At 41.7% G+C, this 19534-nt stretch overlaps 1 protein-coding gene across 1 annotated transcript in view; it reads left to right on the top strand.

The window, feature by feature from the left end:
* The window catches only part of ccdc175 (coiled-coil domain containing 175), a 68912-nt gene that overhangs the window by 46334 nt on the left and 3044 nt on the right, over positions 1-19534 (top strand). Inside the window, exons 14-16 of the mRNA XM_073039947.1 lie at positions 980-1118; positions 5265-5344; positions 8652-8804. Of these exons, the coding sequence (XP_072896048.1) occupies positions 980-1118; positions 5265-5344; positions 8652-8804 (372 nt within the window). The remainder of the gene's footprint in view (positions 1-979; positions 1119-5264; positions 5345-8651; positions 8805-19534) is intronic.

Genomic DNA, 19534 nt, shown 5'->3' with positions numbered 1-19534 from the left:
GCAAGTTTGTCAAGCAGGACCTGCCTTTACTGAATCGATGCTGCATCTGCCTGTTGGATCCATTTTGTTCCAGATGCCTCGCATTTCCCCAACTACAGATGTTAAACTAACTGGCCTATAGTTAATGTTAGGCCACATCCTTTTTTGAACAATCACCTTCTACCAATCCACTGGGACCTGCCCAGAAAATTTTGGTAAATTGTCACCAAAGCCTCAACTATAACCTCCTCTATTTCTTTCAGTACCCTGGGATGCATTCCATCAGGACCATGGGACTTGTCTATTTTTAGGCCCACAAGTTTGCTCAGCACTGCCTTTTTAGTGATAGCTTCCGTATTGAGGTCCTCCACCATGAAAATAGTTATTCAAAACCTCGGCCATTTCCTCATTGCCCCATATCAGTTCCCCTTTCTCATCCTCCATGGGAGTTACGTTCACTTTGGCCACCTTTTTCTGCTTTATATAATTATAAAAACTAATTACATAATCTGATAATGTGGTTAAGTAATTCAATATTAATTATATAAGTTGACATCCCCTAGGATGTATTTGCTGCTTTTTGAGCTACGTATGATGATGGGTTGTGAAGAGCAGGGGATGAAAAGGCCCTGGACCAACATCTCTACAGTTCACCACTGGAGTTGCAGAGGGCTTTTAACTGCATGGGCCTTGCAATTGAGCTGGAAACTGTGTCTTCAGCAAAAACTTATGCTGAAATAGTGTGCTTCAGGCTTCTGACAACTGGTAATCTTAGTGGAAAATAAGTGAAAGCATTGACTTGTGCAGCCATTATCCACCATCACGTTTCTTTGGATAGATTGTCTCATTAGCAGTGATGAATTTTGCTTATTTTGAGATGAAACATCTTCAAACATTCACATCCTCTGTCTAATATGTAATGAGGCATAATTGCTACTTGTAAAAATCATTTACAGCAGTGGAGGAATAAATTTCTATTTTCTGTTCTTCTGTGCAAAAGGATGAAATTAAAGAAACAATGGAAAAAGTAATGCAGGTGAAAAAGGAACTGGAAGTAAAATTGCCCATCCAACAGCAGCTGGAAACCAAGCTCGCAGAACAGACAGCAATTTGTGATGAATTACAGAAAGAACTTATTGGTATTTTAGTGACATTTGTTTGAACTTTTCTTATTATGTAAAAATAGCATATAGTGCAGTGATATAAATCTACTTCGCTAACTCGACTGGTCAGTGTTTCAACTGAATCAGCAGCATGAAAGCAAAAATTATTTGATTGTGTTTAATAGATAAGCTATCAGGTAGATCTACTGATAACTTTCTGGAGAACTAAGATTATTATATTTCTGCCAGTTTCTTCGCAGTTCTTAATCTAGAAATGAGTAAGTTTTGCACATGTACTGGCCAATTTGAACAAGTCTTTTTAAGTCTGAATGCAATAGAATTATCTTTAAATAGGTCTATGATATCTTATACGTATATTAACATAGAAGGAAGCCATTAGCCCATCTGGTCCATGCTGTGTCTTAGGAGAGCAATTTATAAGTGTAATTCCCCTTCTTCTAATTTCCTCATTCCACTACAACTTAATTCTTTCTCATATATGTCCCTCAAAATAAGGGGTAATTTAGTGATCATTTGATCTTTGGGATGTGGGAGGAAACTGGAGCACCTGTTAGGAATCTAGGAGAGAGAATGGTCTGAATCTATGTAAATGCTACCCAAATTCAGGATCAAACAGGGTCCCTGGAGTTGTAAGTCAGTTGCACTACTGCTGCACCACCTTGAGAGTTGTCATATCATCATGCATATTTTTCTCAAAATGATAGACGTCTGAGCCACTTGGAAGAAGGCCATGTGGCCCATTTTGGCCTTACTGAGTGAGAAGAACTATTGAACCTAATAACGCTTTGGGTTTGTGGTCTTAAAGATTAAGCATATAGAGTATCAAGAAGGGGAAGTCAGGAGAAACCTTATTGAGGGATCAGTCGTGGAAAGGGTGAGCATCTTCAAATTCTTGGGTGTCAACATCTCTAAAATGTTACCCTGGCCCCAGTATATCTAGCATATAACAAAGAGGGCATGCCAGCAGCTCTATTTCTTCAGGTATGTGAGGAGATTTAGTATGTTACCAAAGCGTATTTCTACAAGTGTACTGTAGAGAGTATTCTGACCGGTTGCATCACTGTCTGGTATAGAGGCTGTAATGCAAAGGTTCAGAAATAGCTGCAGAGGGCTTTAACCTCAGCTGCCTCCATGGGGGGAACTTGCCTCCCCACCATCAAGGGCATCTTCAAAAGGTGGTACCTCATGAAGGTGGCACTCTTCATTAAAGACATTTACCATCTCATTACTACCATCACAGAGGAGATACATGAGCCTGAGACACGCATTCAACATTTTAGGAACCATCCACCGTCAGATTTTTGAGCTATCCATGAATCCTCACTAGTTTGCTCTATTTTTGCACTAGTACTTACTTTTCTATTATTGCTTATTGTGGCTTATAGTATTTTTACTGTGTTGCTGCTGCAAAACCACAAATTTCACAACATACTGTATGTCAGTGATAATAAACCTGTTTCTGATGGTGTTTTCTCCTGTTTAATTGGTAAACAGCTGCAAACTACTTCAAGGTTTTTGTAATTTTGAAGTTTTCCTTTCAAACTTATTTGCTTTCAGACAAATATAAAATTTGCCATGTCTCAGGTTTACTTAGGATATTTAAAGAGTTATATCAATTCACTATTACTATTGTAACCAAACGTGTGGTCAAGAATAAAATACTTCACCAATTACAATTAACCTGGTTTTAAATTAGCTTATTTTATTTTAAATTTGTATAGAACCATTTGCTCAATGTTGGTTTTATGGTAGTCAGTTTCTTAGAAATTTGATTTCAGAAAGTTACTCTTAAAACTTTTAACGTTCTTCTTAAATTGCTGCATATCCTTCCAATGAAGGTACTCCACAAAACAGTTGAAGAAAGAGTTCCAGGACTCAGAGGTAGAGATATATTTTCTCCTCAGAACAGTTTTTCTCTTGAAAGTGGTGGTAGGCAGGTAATAGTGTTCTGAAGCATCTAATGCCATTGTGCTTCTCAATTCTTGAATCTGCAGGCTTAGCCTAGGTGAGTAATCACAGTGCATTTTGTAGATAGTACACATTGCAACACAGGCATTGGAAAGAATGTATGTTTAGAGTAGTGGAAATGCTGGAGCTACTTTGTCCCGTATTGTGTCAAGCTTCTTAGCTGATATTGTAGTCACATTCATTCAGGTAAGTGGAGTGTATTCTGTCACATTTCTGTTTTGTAGATAGTGGAAAAGCTTTGGCAAGTCAGGAGGTAGACATTCATTGTTAAATACCTAGAGGCCAGCATTGACACATACGTTCGGATGCTGTTCATAGACTTCAGTTCAGCATTCAACACAATCATCCCTCAGAAACTGATTGGAAAGCTGAGCCTACTGGGCCTGAACACCTCCCTCTGCAACTGGATCCTAGACCTCCTGACTGGGAGACCTCAGTCAGTCCGGATCGGGAGTAGCATCTCCAACATCATCACACTGAGCACGGGGGCTCCCCAGGGCTGCGTGCTCAGTCCACTGCTGTTCACTCTGCTGACCCACGACTGTGCTGCAATACACAGCTCGAACCACATCATCCAGTTTGCCAATGACACGACCATGGTGGGTCTCATTATCAAGAACGACGAGTCAGCTTACAAGAGGAGGTACAGCGGCTAATGGACTGGTGCAGAGCCAACAACCTGTCTCTGAATGTGAACAAAACAAAAGAGATGGTTGTTGACTTCAGGAGGGCACGGAGCAACCACTCCCCGCTGAACATTGACAGCTCCTTGGTAGAGATTGTTAAGAGCACCAAATTTCTTGGTGTTCACCTGGTGGAGAATCTCACCTGGTCCCTCAACACCAGCTCCATAGCAAAGAAAGCCCAGCAGAGTGTCTACTTTCTGCGAAGGCTGAGGAAAGTCCATCTCCCATCCCCCATCCTCATCACATTCTACAGGGGTTGTATTGAGAGCATCCTGAGCAGCTGCATCACTGCCTGGTTCAGAAATTGCACCATCTCGGATTGCAAGACCCTGCAGTGGATAGTGAGGTCAGCTGAGAAGATCATCGGGGTCTCTCTTCCTGCCATCATGGACATTTACGCTACACGCTACGTCCGCAAAGCAAGCAGCAATATGAAGGACCCCATACACCCTTCATACAAACTCTTCTCCCTATTGCCTTCTGTGAGTAGGCACCGAAGCATTCGAACTCTCACGACCAGACTATGTAACAGTTTCTTCCCCCAAGCTATCAGACTCCTCAATACCCAGAGCCTGGACCTTACTGCCCTATTGTCCTGTTTATTATTTATTGTAATGCCTGCACTGTTTTGTGCACTTTATGCAGTCCTGGGTAGGTCTGTAGTCTAGTGTAGTTGGTGTTTTTTTTCTCTGTGTTGTTTTTTACGTAGTTCAGTCTAGTTTTTGTACTGTGTCATGTAACACCCTGGTCCTGAAAAACGTCATTCTCATTTTTACTATGTACTGTACATAGTAATTATGGTCAAAATGACAATAAAAGTGACTTGACTGAGATATACTATAACAAAGATTTGGCTAGTTCTTGAGTACAAGTTTTTAGCTTCTTTGCTTATGTTCTCTGTTCCCATAATCTTTGTTGTATCCAGTGTTCTCAATCATTCCATGACAGTGCATGAAGTAAATTGCCTAAAGACTAACTGTGGTGAAAGTGGGGAATTTGAATGTGCTTTAAATGTTTCAGTTTTGCCTTTAACACTCACACTGGGTATCATATTGTTGAAGTTGAGCGTGTTCTTGGGAGCATTCCTTGAGGGCACTGATTCATCAACTGGTAGGAGGTAAAAATCAGGATGAGGTCTCCTCTCCTGTTTTCCAGTGGAAAAGTTGTACCCATGGATTGTGATAAAGAATTCTGGCATCTTGTCTGTAAGGTACAGTACTGTGATTATAACTGTTTTGAACTGCTGTTTGACTAATTATTGGGACAGATCTCCCAATTTAGATGCAAGTTTCTACATGGAAGAAGTAATTTGCGAGGTCAGCTGGGACAGGAGCAGCTTTACCTTATCTGGGTTTCAATGTCCATGCAATTGTCAGATAGTCTATCTTTTTTCTCCTTAACGGTTACAGTAACTATACTTGTGTACCCATCTGCCATCTAAATTGCAATAAGGTTATTGCCGATATTTTAATATTTTAAATGGGTGTAATTTTTCTTCTTTTTATAGACCTTATTAGCAAGAAATCTTCCCTTGATAGCACCATCAGTAGGTTAAAGAGAGAAACTGGTATCCTTCTGGTATCTAAGGTAACATTCATTATTTACGATTTCATTGTGATTAAGAACATCAACTGTTCTCAATTAATAAGATTTTTACCTCGTTATATCGAATTTTGCTTTCTTCTTAAAAGTAACTTAGAATTACTTTATCTATGTCAATGCAGTACACTGGAATTAAACCAAGGTTGGTTTAATTTTATTCATTGAGGGATAATATCATATCTCCAGAATTTGTATGTGATTATTAGTGCAGACATCGCCTAAATTTATTTCATTTGACAGGTTTGTGCTAAATAGGGCATGCCTTGGTGGAAGTGTTTGCATTTTTTAATATATTTTAATCACCGAATATTAACAGGATTAAAATCCAAATATATTATGTTGCAGAAAAAAATAACTGCATCTCTCACATGGAAAGTCAAGCTACCTGTAAACAGGCATAACAGATTGCTATTTTTTCTGCTACATGAACACCTGCCACCACCTGGGAAAATGTATTCTAAGAATAATTAAGTACAAAATGGCATGAAGTTCTACTTGAATTAAGTTTCACCTTGCTTCCATGCACTGAATTGCTGTTATCTTTGTAGATGGTAGAAGTCTCAGGTAGAGATCTCAGTATTTTCCAATCAGCTTCAAGTTAATGGAGTATCAGTGAAGTAAAAGCAAAGAAAAAGAAGCCAGAGTAGGCCATGGTTAAACTGATCTTGATCTCAGCTGCACCTTCTTATTTGTTTCTCATAAATCTTGATTGTCCAAATAGTCTATCTTGGCCTTATATGGTCCAAAAGTCTATTTTGGCATCAAGACCATTCAGTGACTTCACCACCACAGGTCTCTTTGTTGGAGAATAACAAAGATACACATGACCATCTGAGGAAATACATCCCTCCCCTATTTTTAGAAATAATTCATTATTCTGAAACTATACCTTCTAGTTCTAGATTATGTTTTGAGAGAAATTGTCCCCCTGCCACCTTTCCAGTCAAACCCCCACATAATCTTATAAGTTCAGAATTATTGGAAAAAAGCTGAAACAGAAGTGTTAAAATACAAAAAGAGTTCAGTAGATTAATTTATTGTTATTATAAAACATATAATATATTGATACTTTACTTGAGTGCACTTTGAAAATTAGAAACAATATATAGAGTATGCTAGCACGAGGAAATCTGCAGATGCTGGAAATCCAAGCAACACACACAAAATGGTCTGAAACGTCGACAGTGCTTCTTCCTATAGATGCTGCCTGGCCTGCTGTGTTCCACCAGCACTTTGTGTGTGTTGCTTAGAGTATGCTATGACTGCTTAGCAGGTCAAGCAGTATATTTGGAGTAAGAAGCAGAGGTAACAATTCAGGTAGTTGATCTGGATCATTAACTTTGTTTCTCTCACCACACCTGCCGAGTGTTTTCAGCATACTTTTCTTTAATTTCTGATTTCCAGTATATTCATTTTCTCACTTTTGAATATTAGTGTTGAAATGATTGAAATTAAGAGAAGAAGCCTAACAAATTGATGAATAACAAGGAACAGCTAAGCTGATATTGACAGAGATGGAAGTACAGAGAACTTGTTTGTTGTCATCAACAAGCATTCTGAAAATGCAATTACCTGATAATATTTGGCAGCTACGTCATACCTCTGTTGCAAATTAGCATGAGTGGTATTATGTAGTGTGTACCATAAACTCCCATACATTTCTGAACAACATTTTTGACTACTGCTACAAAAGATGTTTATTAGGATTAGATAGTATCAGCAACACTGAATTACATAGGTAATCCTGATAACATTGCCATAGCAATGGTAAAATTATACTTGAAGTAAATGGCCACAATTCATCAACTGGCTATGCAAACACAACCATCATTGCCAGATGGGTGTTCTCAGATACATAAATATGTTTAAATGTTTTATCATGTACATCACCATCCTGCATTCTCATGTTCCTCATAAAATATTAAGTGATTGTTATTCTCGGTGAACTCCTGGATTGAGAGAACAGTCACTTATCAAAAGCTGCTGCTGCTGCTAATACAGCTTTCACTTAGCTGAAGTATCTTTGGATAGTATGCAGGCCATTTGCAGATATTGAGTCAGAGTTTTACATTGGGTTGATTAGTCAGTGAGATTTCCAGTAAGATTCATTGGAAAAGCCAGAAAAGGCCCCCTTATGAAGTTGTGGGAATAAATCATAAGAACCAGGTGGAAGTCTCTTTCTAGCAATTTATTTAATAAGTGGTAGTGTAAAAAAAGAAAATAATGTAATAATAATGTCAATAGTGTATATTTATGGTTTAATACATTTAAACTGGAATATATTTTGCCTTTTTCCTTTTTCTCTCTTTTAAATTATAAAGCATTCTAATCAAGTTATATAATACAATAAGATGACAGAATAAAATAATTACATTATAAATAATCTTTAAAATACATATATAATATTCTAACAGTTAAGTTTTATGGATATTAGTATCATTGTCTTTTAATGGCCCAGAAAGTGCTAACTAAATAATGGTAAGTTTGCAGCCCCCAACATTAGTAAAGTATTTTAACTAGTTAGCACCATACAATATGGGAAGGAAGGAATTGTTCCATCTGTTCCAAATTGCAGGACTCTGCACCACTTTCACATAACTATTATCAACACAAATTTCTACCTTGCTGTAAGACTCCAAGCAGTGGTTTATAAATTACTGAATAAATGCTGCTGTTATAAATTAATTCACATTAGATATTTGGGGGTTGTTAATTTAGTTCTCCTGCTTTATCAACTTCACCTACCTTTCAACTTTGGACACCCAGAGTGCAATACTGTAATTGAAAACTTTGCCCCTGCATTTAGTAAATCCTACCTAAATTCCTAGAACTTTTTTCCGTTCTTTACTTAACTTCTTTCTGTTATTTAATATGACTCTGATTCATCCTACTGGTTTCTTTGTCATTGTTTCTTTTCAGTTATTTAATTGCTTCTGGAAGGAAGTTAGTAAAAATGGCATTCACAATATGGAAATGCATCATTACCTACCTAACCATATTATTGCCAATGTACATGCATAATTGAGTCATTGAACAGAGTTCCGTTGACTCACTATGTCAATTCTGACTATTCAGTACCCATCTATACTAATCCTATTTACTAGTACTTGGTCTGTAGCCTTCTAAGCCTTGTCAATTCAGGTGCTTGACTAGATACTTAAATGCAGTGAAATTCTCTGCCTCAACCTTGCCAGAAACAGTCATACTGAGACACTGCATTGTTATGATATTTTTCAGCCATTAATATAATTTAATGAATGTAAAAATATATTCTATTCATCTCCTTCATCAGCCAGACCTACAATCTCTGTTGACTTCAATACGGAACAATATCTTCCACCAAGTTAAAAATACTGCTGAACAATTGAAAATGATAGAAGAGAATATTTATGAAGCAGATAGAAGGCTTGAACTTACTGAGATAGAAAACTGCAAACTGTGGCTGGTGAGTATAAAGATATTTTGCTGATCTATTTTGTCCTGAATGCCATTCTGCAATACAATATTCCAATTTTAAAGCAACATACACAAAATGCTAGTGGAACACAGCAGGCCAGGCAGCATCTATAGGAAGAAGTATAGTCGACGTTTCGGGCCGAGTCCCTTCATCAGGACTAACTGAAAGAAGAGATAGTAAGATATTTGAAAGTGGGAGGGGGAGGGGGAGATCCGAAATGATAGGAGAAGAGAGGAGGGGGAGGGATGAAGCTAAGAGCTGGGAAGTTGATTGGCGAAAAGTTGAAGGGCCGAAGAAATTATAGATTGGGAGCAGTGAGAAAGGGTTTTACTAAACTCCCGTCGAAGAGAAGATTTAAACTTATTCAGTGTAGGCAACACTAGAAGAGGCTTCGCAGTAGTGAATTTAAAAACGCAAACACAGGGAAATCTGCAGATGCTGGAAATTCAAGCAACACACACAAAATGATGGTGGAACGCAGCAGGCCAGGCAGCATCTATAGGAAGAAGTACGGTTAACATTTCGGGCCAAGACCCTTCGTCAGGACTAACTGAAAGAAGAGATAGTAAGAGATTTGAAAGTGGGGGGGGGGGAGGGGGGAGATCCGAAATGATAGGAGAGGACAGGAGGGGGAGGGATGAAGCTAAGGGTCCAAAATGATAGGAGAGTATAAGTATCCAGCAACATTTAACAAACGGTAACTCTGTGTTAACATTTACTGATGTTATTAGATAATTGTTCAATACAAGAATAAGATTTTATCCAATCATTACTTTATCATTTTTGTAATGCTATGAAACAATTTTAGATCCACGTTTAATAGTCCATCCCCAGAAGTACAGCTTGTACAGCCAGAAGTAAATTTTATTATCAAATACATATATGTCACCATATACAACCTTGAGCGACATATGCACATTGCTGGAGAAACTCCGCAGGCCAGGCAGCCTCTATGGAAAAGAGTAAACAATCGATATTTTGGGCGGAGACTTTTCATCAAGACTCGAAAGAAAGGGAAGTGAGATTCAGAAGGTATGGGGGCGGGGGGAGGGGGGAAGAGAGGAAGTACAAGGTGGTAGTGATAAGTGAAACCAGAGAGGGAAGTGGGTTAAGTAAAGAGCTGGGAAATTGATTAGTGAAAGAGATAAAGGGCTGGAGAAGGGGGAATCTGACGGGAGAGGATAGAAGACGATGGAAGAAAAGGAAAGGGAGGAACAGCAGAGAGAAGTGATGGGTAGGTAAGGAGATAAGGTGAAAGAGAGAAACAGGAATGAGGAATTGGGTGAAGGAGAAGGAGGTTTGGGGGGTGGGGGAATTACTGGAAGTTCAAGAAATCGATGTCCACAACATCAGGTTGGAAGCTACCTACTCAGAATATAAGCTGTTGCTCCTCCAACCTGAGTGTGGCTTCATCACGGCAGTAGAAGAAGCCATGGACTGATAAGTCAGATTCCTGCCCTCCTCTACTGCTGTGATAAGGCCACACTCAGTTTGAAGGAGCAACAACTTACAGTATATTCTGTCTGTGTAACCTCCAACCTGAGGGCATGAACGTCGATTTCTCAAACCTCTGGTATTTGCCCTTCCCTTCTTTACCGTTCCCCATTCCTGTTTTGCTCTCTCACCTCTGGTGCTCCTCTCCTTCCCTTTCTTCCATGGTCCTCTCCTATCAGATTCCCCCTTCTCTCCTTCACCAAACAACTTCCCAGCTCCCGGTTTCCCTGTCTTCCAGTTTCACCTATTACCTACCAAAGTGTTGTACATCCTTACCTCCCCCCAACTTCTTACTCTGACTTCTCTTTCTTTCCAGTCCTGATGAAGGGTCTTAGCCCAAAATGTCAACTATTTACTCTTTTCTATAGATGCTACCTGGTTCTGCTCAGTTCCTTCTGCATTTTGTGCGTGTTGCTTTGGATTTCCAGCAACTGCAGATTTTTTTGTGTTTCTGATATACAGCCCTGAGATTCATTTTTCTGTAGGCATACTCAGCAAATCTATAGAATAGTAACTATAACAGGATCAATGAAAGGTTAACAGAGTGCAAAAGAAACAAACTGCAAATACAAATATAACCAAACAGCAAGAAGTAACAAGACCATGAGATAATGAGATAAAGAGTCCTTAAAGTGAGATAATTGGTTGTAGGAATATTTCAATAATGGAATAACTGAGGATAGTTATCCCATTTTATTCAATAGCCTGTAGAAACACCCTTGAATTGAAAGCTGTTAACCCTCGTTATCTCTGATCCTCCACTGAACTCTATAATCAGTTCCTTGGTCTTACTGACATTGAGTGAGAGGTTGGTGTTAAGATACCACTCAGCCAGATTTTCAATCTCCCTCCTGCATGCTGATGCATTACCACCTTTGTCCAGACCACAACAGAGGTGTCATAAGCAAACTTGAATATGGCTTTGGAGCTATGCTTATCCACATAGTCATAGGTGTAAATGAAGCAGAGCAGTGGGTTAAGCACATTGCCCTGTGGTGCATCTGTATTGATGGAGATCACGGAGGAGAATTTCTTGCGAATCTGAACTGACTGGAGTGTACAAGTAAGGAAACCTAGGATCCAATTGCTCAAGGAGGTATTGAGCCCAATGTCTCATATATATATATATATTTGATCTCTCTTCAGTAGGAGGTAGAGTGGACTCTCTTAGGTTGTCAACACTCTCTGATTATACAAAGCATGGTATTTTGGAAATATAATGGTTCCACCTATGTACAGAGCTTCAGTTAGTATTTCTTAACCCGTCTGAAGCAAGAAGTTCCACAAATAGCTTCTTCTATCATCTGCCCATCTATCTTCTAATCCCTCTACTCCTCTGGTTTCTATTTAATCACAGCAAGTAATTTCTTTCAGAAGAATTAGAAACAGGTTTAACATCACAGACATATGTTGTAAAATTTATAGGGAGAAGCGCTGTCGATGTTTTGGGCCAAGACCCTTCGTCAGGACTAACTGAAAGGAAAGATACTAAGAGATTTGAAAGTAGGAGGGGGAGGGGGAAATGTGAAATGATAGGAGAAGACCAGAGGGGGTGGGATGAAGCTAAGAGCTGGAAAGGTGATTGACAAAAGTGATACAGAGCTGGAGAAGGGAAAGGATCATGGGACAGGAGGCCTAGGGAAAAGAAAGGGGGAGGGGGCACCAGAGGGAGATGGAGAACAGACAGAGTGATGGGCAGAGAGAGAGAAAAAAAACAAACAACTAAATATGTCAGGGATGGGGTAAGAAGGGGTGGAGGGGCATTAATGGAAGTTAGAGAAGTCAATGTTCATGCCATCAGGTTGGACGCTACCCAGCCAGTTTATAAGGTGTTGTTCCTTCAACCTGAGTGTGGCTTCATCTTGACAGTAGAGGAGGCCGTGGATAGACATATGGGAATGAGAATGGGACATGGAATTAAAATGTTTGGCCACTGGGAGATCCTGCTTTCTCTGGCAGACAGAGCATTTGTGTTCAGTGAAATGGTCTCCCTATCTGCATTGGGTCTCACCAATATATAAAAGGCCACACTGGGAGCACCGGACGCAGTATACCAAACCAGCCGACTCACAGGTGAAGTGTCGCCTCACCTGGAAGTACTGCCATGGGCATCCGCATGGGTCCCAGTTATGCCTGCCTTTTTGTTGGCTTTGTAGAACAGTCCATGTTCAAAGTCTATAAGGGTATCCGTCCCCCTCTTTTCCTTCGCTACATCGATGACAGCATTGGCGCTGCCTCCTGCACGCATGCTGAGCTCGTTGACTTCATTAACTCTGCCTCCAACTTTCACCCTGTCCTCAAATTTACCTGGTCCATTTCCAACACCTCCCTCCCCTTTCTTGATCTTTCTGTCTCCATCTCTGGAGACGGTTTATCTACTGAACAACACCTTATATACCAGCTGGATAGCCTTCAACCTGAACATTGACTTCTCTAACTTCTGTTAATGCCCCTCCTCCCCTTCTTATCCCATCCCTGACATATTTAGTTGTCTGTTTTTTTTCTCTCTCTCTGCCCATCACTCTGCCGGTTCTCCATCTCCCTCTGGTGCTCCCCTCCTCCTTTCTTTCTCCCTAGGCCTCCTGTCCCATGATCCTTTCCCTTCTCCAGCTCTGTATCACTTTTGCAATAGACAATAGACAATAGGTGCAGAAGTAGACCATTCGGCCCTTCGAACCTGCACCACCATTTTGAGATCATGGCTGATCAATTCCTTATCAATACCTGGTTCCTGCCTTGTCCCCATATCCCTTGATTCCCCTATTCATAAGATACCTATCTAGCTCCTTCTTGAAAGCATCCAGAGAATTGGCAGTGCATTCCAGACCCCCACAACTCTCTGGGAGAAGAAGTTTTTCCTTAACTCTGTCCTAAATGACCTACCCCTTATTCTCAAACCATGCCCTCTGGTACTGGACTCTCCCAGCATCTGGAACATATTTCCTGCCTCTATCTTGTCCAATCCCTTAATAATCTTATATGTTTCAATCAGATCCCCTCTCAATCTTCTTAATTCCAGCGTGTACAAGCCCAGTCTCTCTAACCTCTCTGCGTAAGACAGTCCAGACATCCCAGGAATTAACCTCGTGAATCTACGCTGCACTTCCTCTACAGCCAGGATGTCCTTCCTTAACCCTGGAGACCAAAACTGTACACAATACTCCAGATGTGGTCTCACCAGGGCTCTGTACAAATGCAAGAGGATTTCCTTGCTCTTGTACTCAATTCCCTTTGTAATAAAGGCCAACATTCCATTAGCCTTCTTCACTGCCTGCTGCACTTGCTCATTCACCTTCAGTGACTGATGAACAAGGACTCCGAGATCTCTTTGTATTACTCCCTTACCCAACTCTATACCATTCAGATAATAATCTGCCTTCCTGTTCTTACTCCCAAAGTGGATAACCTCACACTTATTCACATTAAACGTCATCTGCCAAGTATCTGCCCACTCACCCAGCCTATCCAAGTCACCCTGAATTCTCCTAACATCCTCATCACATGTCACACTGCCACCCAGCTTAGTATCATCAGCAAATTTGCTGATGTTATTTTCTATGCCTTCATCCAAATCGTTAACGTAAATGGTAAACAGCTGTGGTCCCAATACCGAGCCCTGTGGCACCCCACTAGTCACCACCTACCATTCCGAGAAACACCCATTCACCGCTACCCTTTGCTTTCTATCTGCCAACCAGTTTTCTATCCATGTCAATGCCTTCCCCCCGATGCTCTGAGCTTTGATTTTACCCACCAATCTTCTATGTGGGACCTTATCAAATGCCTTCTGAAAATCAAGGTACACTACATCCACTGGATCTCCCCCGTCTAACTTCCTGGTTACATCCTCGAAAAACTCCAACAGATTAGTCAAGCATGATTTACCCTTGGTAAATCCATGCTGGCTCGGCCCAATCCTATCACTGCTATCTAGATATGCCACTATTTCATCCTTAATAATGGACTCTAGCATCTTTCCCACCACCGATGTCAGGCTGACAGGTCGATAGTTCTCTGTTTTCTCCCTCCCTCCTTTCTTAAAAAGTGGGATAACATTAGCCATTCTCCAATCCTCAGGGACTGATCCTGAATCTAAGGAACATTGGAAAATGATTACCAATGCATCCGCAGTTTCCAGAGCCACCTCCATTAGTACCCTAGGGTGCAGACCATCTGGACCTGGGGATTTGTCAGCCTTCAGTCCCATCAGTCTTCTCATCACCATTTCCTTCCGAATGTCAGTCTGTTTCATTTCCTCTGTTACCCTATGTCCTTGGCCCATCCATACATCTGGGAGATTGCTTGTGTCTTCCTTAGTGAAAACAGATCTAAAGTACTCATTAAATTCTTCTGCCATTTCTCTGTTTCCCATAACAATTTCACCCAATTCATTCTTCAAGGGCCCAACATTGTTCTTAACTATCTTCTTTCTCTTCACATACCTAAAAAAGCTTTTGCTATCTTCCTTTATATTCCTGGCTAGCTTGCGTTCGTACCTCGTATTGTCTTTTTAGTTAAGTTCTGTTGTTCCTTAAAAACTTCCCAATCATCTGTCCTCCCACTCACCTTAGCTCCGTCATATTTCCTTTTTTTTAATGCTATGCAGTCTCTGACTTCCTTTGTCAACCACTGAGGCCCCTTTCCCCCCTTTGAATCCTTCCTTCTCTGGGGAATGAACTGATTTTGCACCTTGTGCATTATTCCCAAGAATACCTGCCATTGCTGTTCCACTGTCTTTTCTGCTAGGCTATCCGTCCAGTCAACTTTGGCCAGCTCCTCCCTCATGGCTCCATAGTTTCCCCTGTTCATCTGCAACACTGACACCTCCGAGCTGCCCTTATCCTTCTCAAATTGCAGATAAAAGCTTATCATATTGTGATCACTACCTCCTAATGGCTCCTTTACTGCGAGATCGCTTATCAAATCCTGTTCATTACATAACACTAAATCCAGAATAGTCTTGTCCCTGGTCGGCTCTCGTACAAGCTGTTCCAAGAATGCATCCCGTAGGTACTCTACAAACTCCCTATCCTGTGGTCCAGCACCAACCTGATTCACCCAGTTCACCTGCATGTTGAAATCCCCCATAACTACGGCGACATTACCTTTGCCACATGCCAGTGTTAACTCCCTATTCAACTTGCACCCAATATCCATGCTACTGTTTGGTGGCCTGCAGACAACACCCATTTGGGTCCTTTTGCCCTTACTGCTCCTCAGTTCTATCCACACAGACTCTACTTCTCCTGACCCTAAGTCCCCCCTTGCAAAGGACTGAATCTCATTCCTCACCAACAGGGCCACCCCACCCCCTCTGCCCACATTTCTGTCCCTACGATAGCACGTATACCCTTGTACATTCATTTCCCAGGTCTGATCTCCCTGCAGCCATGTCTCCGTTATCCCAGCAACATCATAGTTACCCATTCACACCTGGGCTTCAAGCTCATCCGCCTTATTCCTGACACTTCGTGCATTCAGATATAGAATTTTTAACCCATTTCTCCTCTCTCTGTTTGAATCGCTGCCTATTGTGCTTAACCCAGCTCCCTGAACTGCCAATCACCTTTCCAGCTTGTTGGGCTTTAAATTCTGCCCTGTGTTCGTTTAGGAAGAGAGACAACCGACACCTGAATATTACAAAACTTGGCTTTAATGCAGAAGCGTAACTGGCACAGCGAGGAGACACGACCCCGCTGGAGAAGGCGTGTTCTGGCCTCCCCTTACATTCTTTTCTTATTTATACCCCTTTTCCCTTAGCCCACCCCTCGCTACACATATTTGGTAATGCTGGACACTTGTGTCCTTGGTCCGATGCCATTTCTTCACGAGTTCCCTGTTTTACTGAATCACGTGACACTAGCAGTTTCGGCACAAAGGAATCCTTTGTTTCGCTCCCTCCCTCCCTTGTACTTCTGTCTGCTAATATCACGCTGACCTGAACTGGCAGTCGCAAATTAACCCTAACATTCCCTCCCTTGGCCTCCCTGAGGCCACATCCCTTACAAGCTTTTCCGCGGCTGTCGGGACCAGGCAGGGAGGTGAGCATCCCCCCGGCACTCTTTGGTATGCCCTCCCTTTTTGCATTTCCTGATTTGTCCGACCTAGGGTCACAAAGTATGGGTAGGGGTTCCCTAAGCATCAGCAATTTTTACAAGTAGCATGCAACATTTCTGAAAACTTATTCAAGAACAAATTCACAATCCCCCCCTTGCCATGATCCATTCCAGTCCGTGTCCTCCCATAGCGCGTCCACTTTCGGGAGGGCCTCGATCTCCCCTTCCACCGGGAACAAGGGTGCCTGGTACGCCGGTGGAGGTCCATCCCTTCCAGTCAAAGCTCGATCTATAGTCTGGACGACTAGGGTCCTGATACAGGGTATGCAACAACAACCACACGTGATAAAAATAGCAATTGAAATAGACAGTCCTAAAGCCAACTGTCCCAGGAACGCTCCCCACTTACCAAAGGTCTTATTCAGCCAATCTACCACTGGGTTGTTTACCCCGGACTGCTCTTTCAGCTCGTTGGCCAACGCCCGGAGTTCTATCAGGCTCCTGGTCAGCTTTCCGTCTGGTCCACTCCGTTCCCCACCAAACATCATCCCAGGAGGCACACCACTGCCCTCCCATCGTTTATCATTAAGTAGTTGCTGAGCAACAGAGGCACACTTTTCTGCCTCAACAATAGCTTCCCGCAACTGTTTCAATAAATCATTTTCTGGAAATTTTTCCTTCTCTGCTTCCTTTAACAATGATTTGAAATCAGAGATACTTTTCTTTTCATTATCTTTAGCTTCCAGACAAGCACAGTTATCAATTTTACCATATTTCTAAAAACTCTCATATACGGTACTCTGTTACTCAACACACAAATGTCTGAGTTTCGGTAACTTAAAGTTGAAGTGTTCCATGGCTCCCCAGTGCACGGAGAAAATCAAATGTGGGACAGTCGCCTTTCAAAACCTGACCTTCGCGTGGGAGATTTCTCCTCTTAACAACCAGTCTAAGATAGGCGCCGTCAGTATCTCTGTGCACTGTGGTGTACCTGGCAACACTTTTATCCTCCTCACTCCTGAGACTTTTATGCCCTTCTGGGCGGCGGGTACCCTCACTCAGAAGACTTTTATGCCCCTCGTGGGCGGCGGAGGATCCTTCTACAAACAAACACAAACAAACAAGGAAAAGTGAGTACTTACCAGTCACGATTCTGCACCGGGAATAATCTTTCCCAGGGTAATTTGGGGTTGGTGAGGATCCGTCAGCAGACAAGATCTAACTCAGTAATTTAACTATCTAGTGGAAGTCTTCGATATAACAGGCACTTCCTGACCTTAGTCGGGGTGCGGCCGCAAGTTGTCTGCTGTCGGATCCGCCAGCCTGTTGTCTCTTCCCTCCCCACGTCGGGGTCACCAATTGTTGGGCTTTAAATTCTGCCCTGTGTTCATTTAAGAAGAGAGACAACCGACACCTGAATATTACAAAACTTGGCTTTAATGCAGAAGCGTAACTGGCACAGCGAGGAGACACGACCCCGCTGGAGAAGGCGCGTTCTGGCCTCCCCTTACATTCTTTTCTTATTTATACCCCTTTTCCCTTAGCCCAACCCCCCGCTACACATATTTGGTAATGCTGGACACTTGTGTCCTTGGTCCGATGCCATTTCTTCACGAGTTCCCTGTTTTACTGAATCACGTGACACTAGCAGTTTCGGCACAAAGGAATCCTTTGTTTCGCTCCCTCCCTCCCTTGTATTTCTGTCTGCTAATATCACGCTGACCTGAACTGGCAGTCGCAAATTAACCCTAACAAGCTCTTAGCTTCATCCCACCCCCTCCGGACTTATCCTATCATTTTGCATTTCCCCCTCCCCCTCCCCCTCCTACTTTCAAATCTCTTAGTATCTTTCCTTTCAGTTAGTCCTGACGAAGGGTCTCGGCCCAAAACGTCGACAGCGCTTCTCCCTATAGATGCTGCCTGTCCTGCTGTGTTCCACCAGCATTTTGAGTGTTTTGTTTGAATTTCCAGCATTTGCAGATTTTGTGTTTGTTGTAAAATTTGTTGTTTTGCCACAACATTACATTGTAATACATAACACTAAATATTAATTTACATGTATTTTTGTGTATATGTACATGTGTACATATATGTATATGTGTAGCACTGACAAAAGGGCATGCCCTGGGTGATGTGGGTGTTTAATAATAATGATGGATTTCTGCAGCTTTTTCCAATGCTGTGCAGTGGCTCCTTCATACCAGATGGTGATGCAACCAGTTACAGTGCTCTCCACATTACATCTGTAGAAATTTGTGTCTGTCTTCGGTGACATATCAATTCTTCTCCAATTCTAAAGGACATATAGCCATTGCCTTACCTTCTTTGTAATTGCATCAATATATTGGACCCAGAATAGATCCTCAGATGTTGACACTCAGGAATATTTAAACTGCTCACCCTTTCCACTTCTAATCCCGCAACGAGGACTGATATGTGTTCTCTTGACTTCTCCTTCCTGAAGTCCAGATTCAATTCCTTGGTCTTATTGATGTTGAGTTCAAGATGGTTGTTGCAACACCACTCAACCATCCAATCTATCTCCTGTATTCCGTTGACTCGTTCTTGAAATCCATAATCTGTAGTGCTAATTCATAGTCTTATTTCTATGGCACTCAGCTAGTCATTCCCACATGGGATGAGTTCACATACTGTACTAGCAGAGTTGTCAATAAAATTTAGTTGAATATCCTACATGATAGCGTCTTGATGTGTTCTCCACGATCCCTCAATATCAAACACACAACACAACCAATTCCTTGTTTTTACTGCTGCTGAGTGCAAGGTTGCTGCTGCGACACCTGCAACTTAACCAGCTAATATATCTCACTCCTGAAAACATCTTCATCACCATCTGCAATTCTGCCTACAATTATTTTTAAATGGTGTTTGAGCTGGGCCTAGTCATACAGTCATGGGGTAGAGAGCAGAGCAGGGGGCTAAACACGCATCCCTGAGGTGCACCAGGGAGAAGGAGGTATTATTTCCGATCTGCACAGACTGGTCTCGTAGTGAAGAAGTCAAAAATCCAGTTGCAGAGGGAGGTACATAGGCCCAGGTTTTGTTTTTTTTTAAATTGTAACCAAGGGTGTGATTGAGTTGAACACTGAGCTATAATAAGCAGCAGCCTGTATTACTATTGTCCAGGTGATTCAAGGCTAGAGAGAT

The sequence above is a fragment of the Hemitrygon akajei genome, chromosome 3 (genome assembly GCF_048418815.1).
Source record: "Hemitrygon akajei chromosome 3, sHemAka1.3, whole genome shotgun sequence".
Classification (NCBI taxonomy): Eukaryota; Metazoa; Chordata; class Chondrichthyes; order Myliobatiformes; family Dasyatidae; genus Hemitrygon; species Hemitrygon akajei.
Note: the sequence above shows the minus strand (reverse complement) of the source record. Positions and strands in the feature narration are given on the sequence as shown.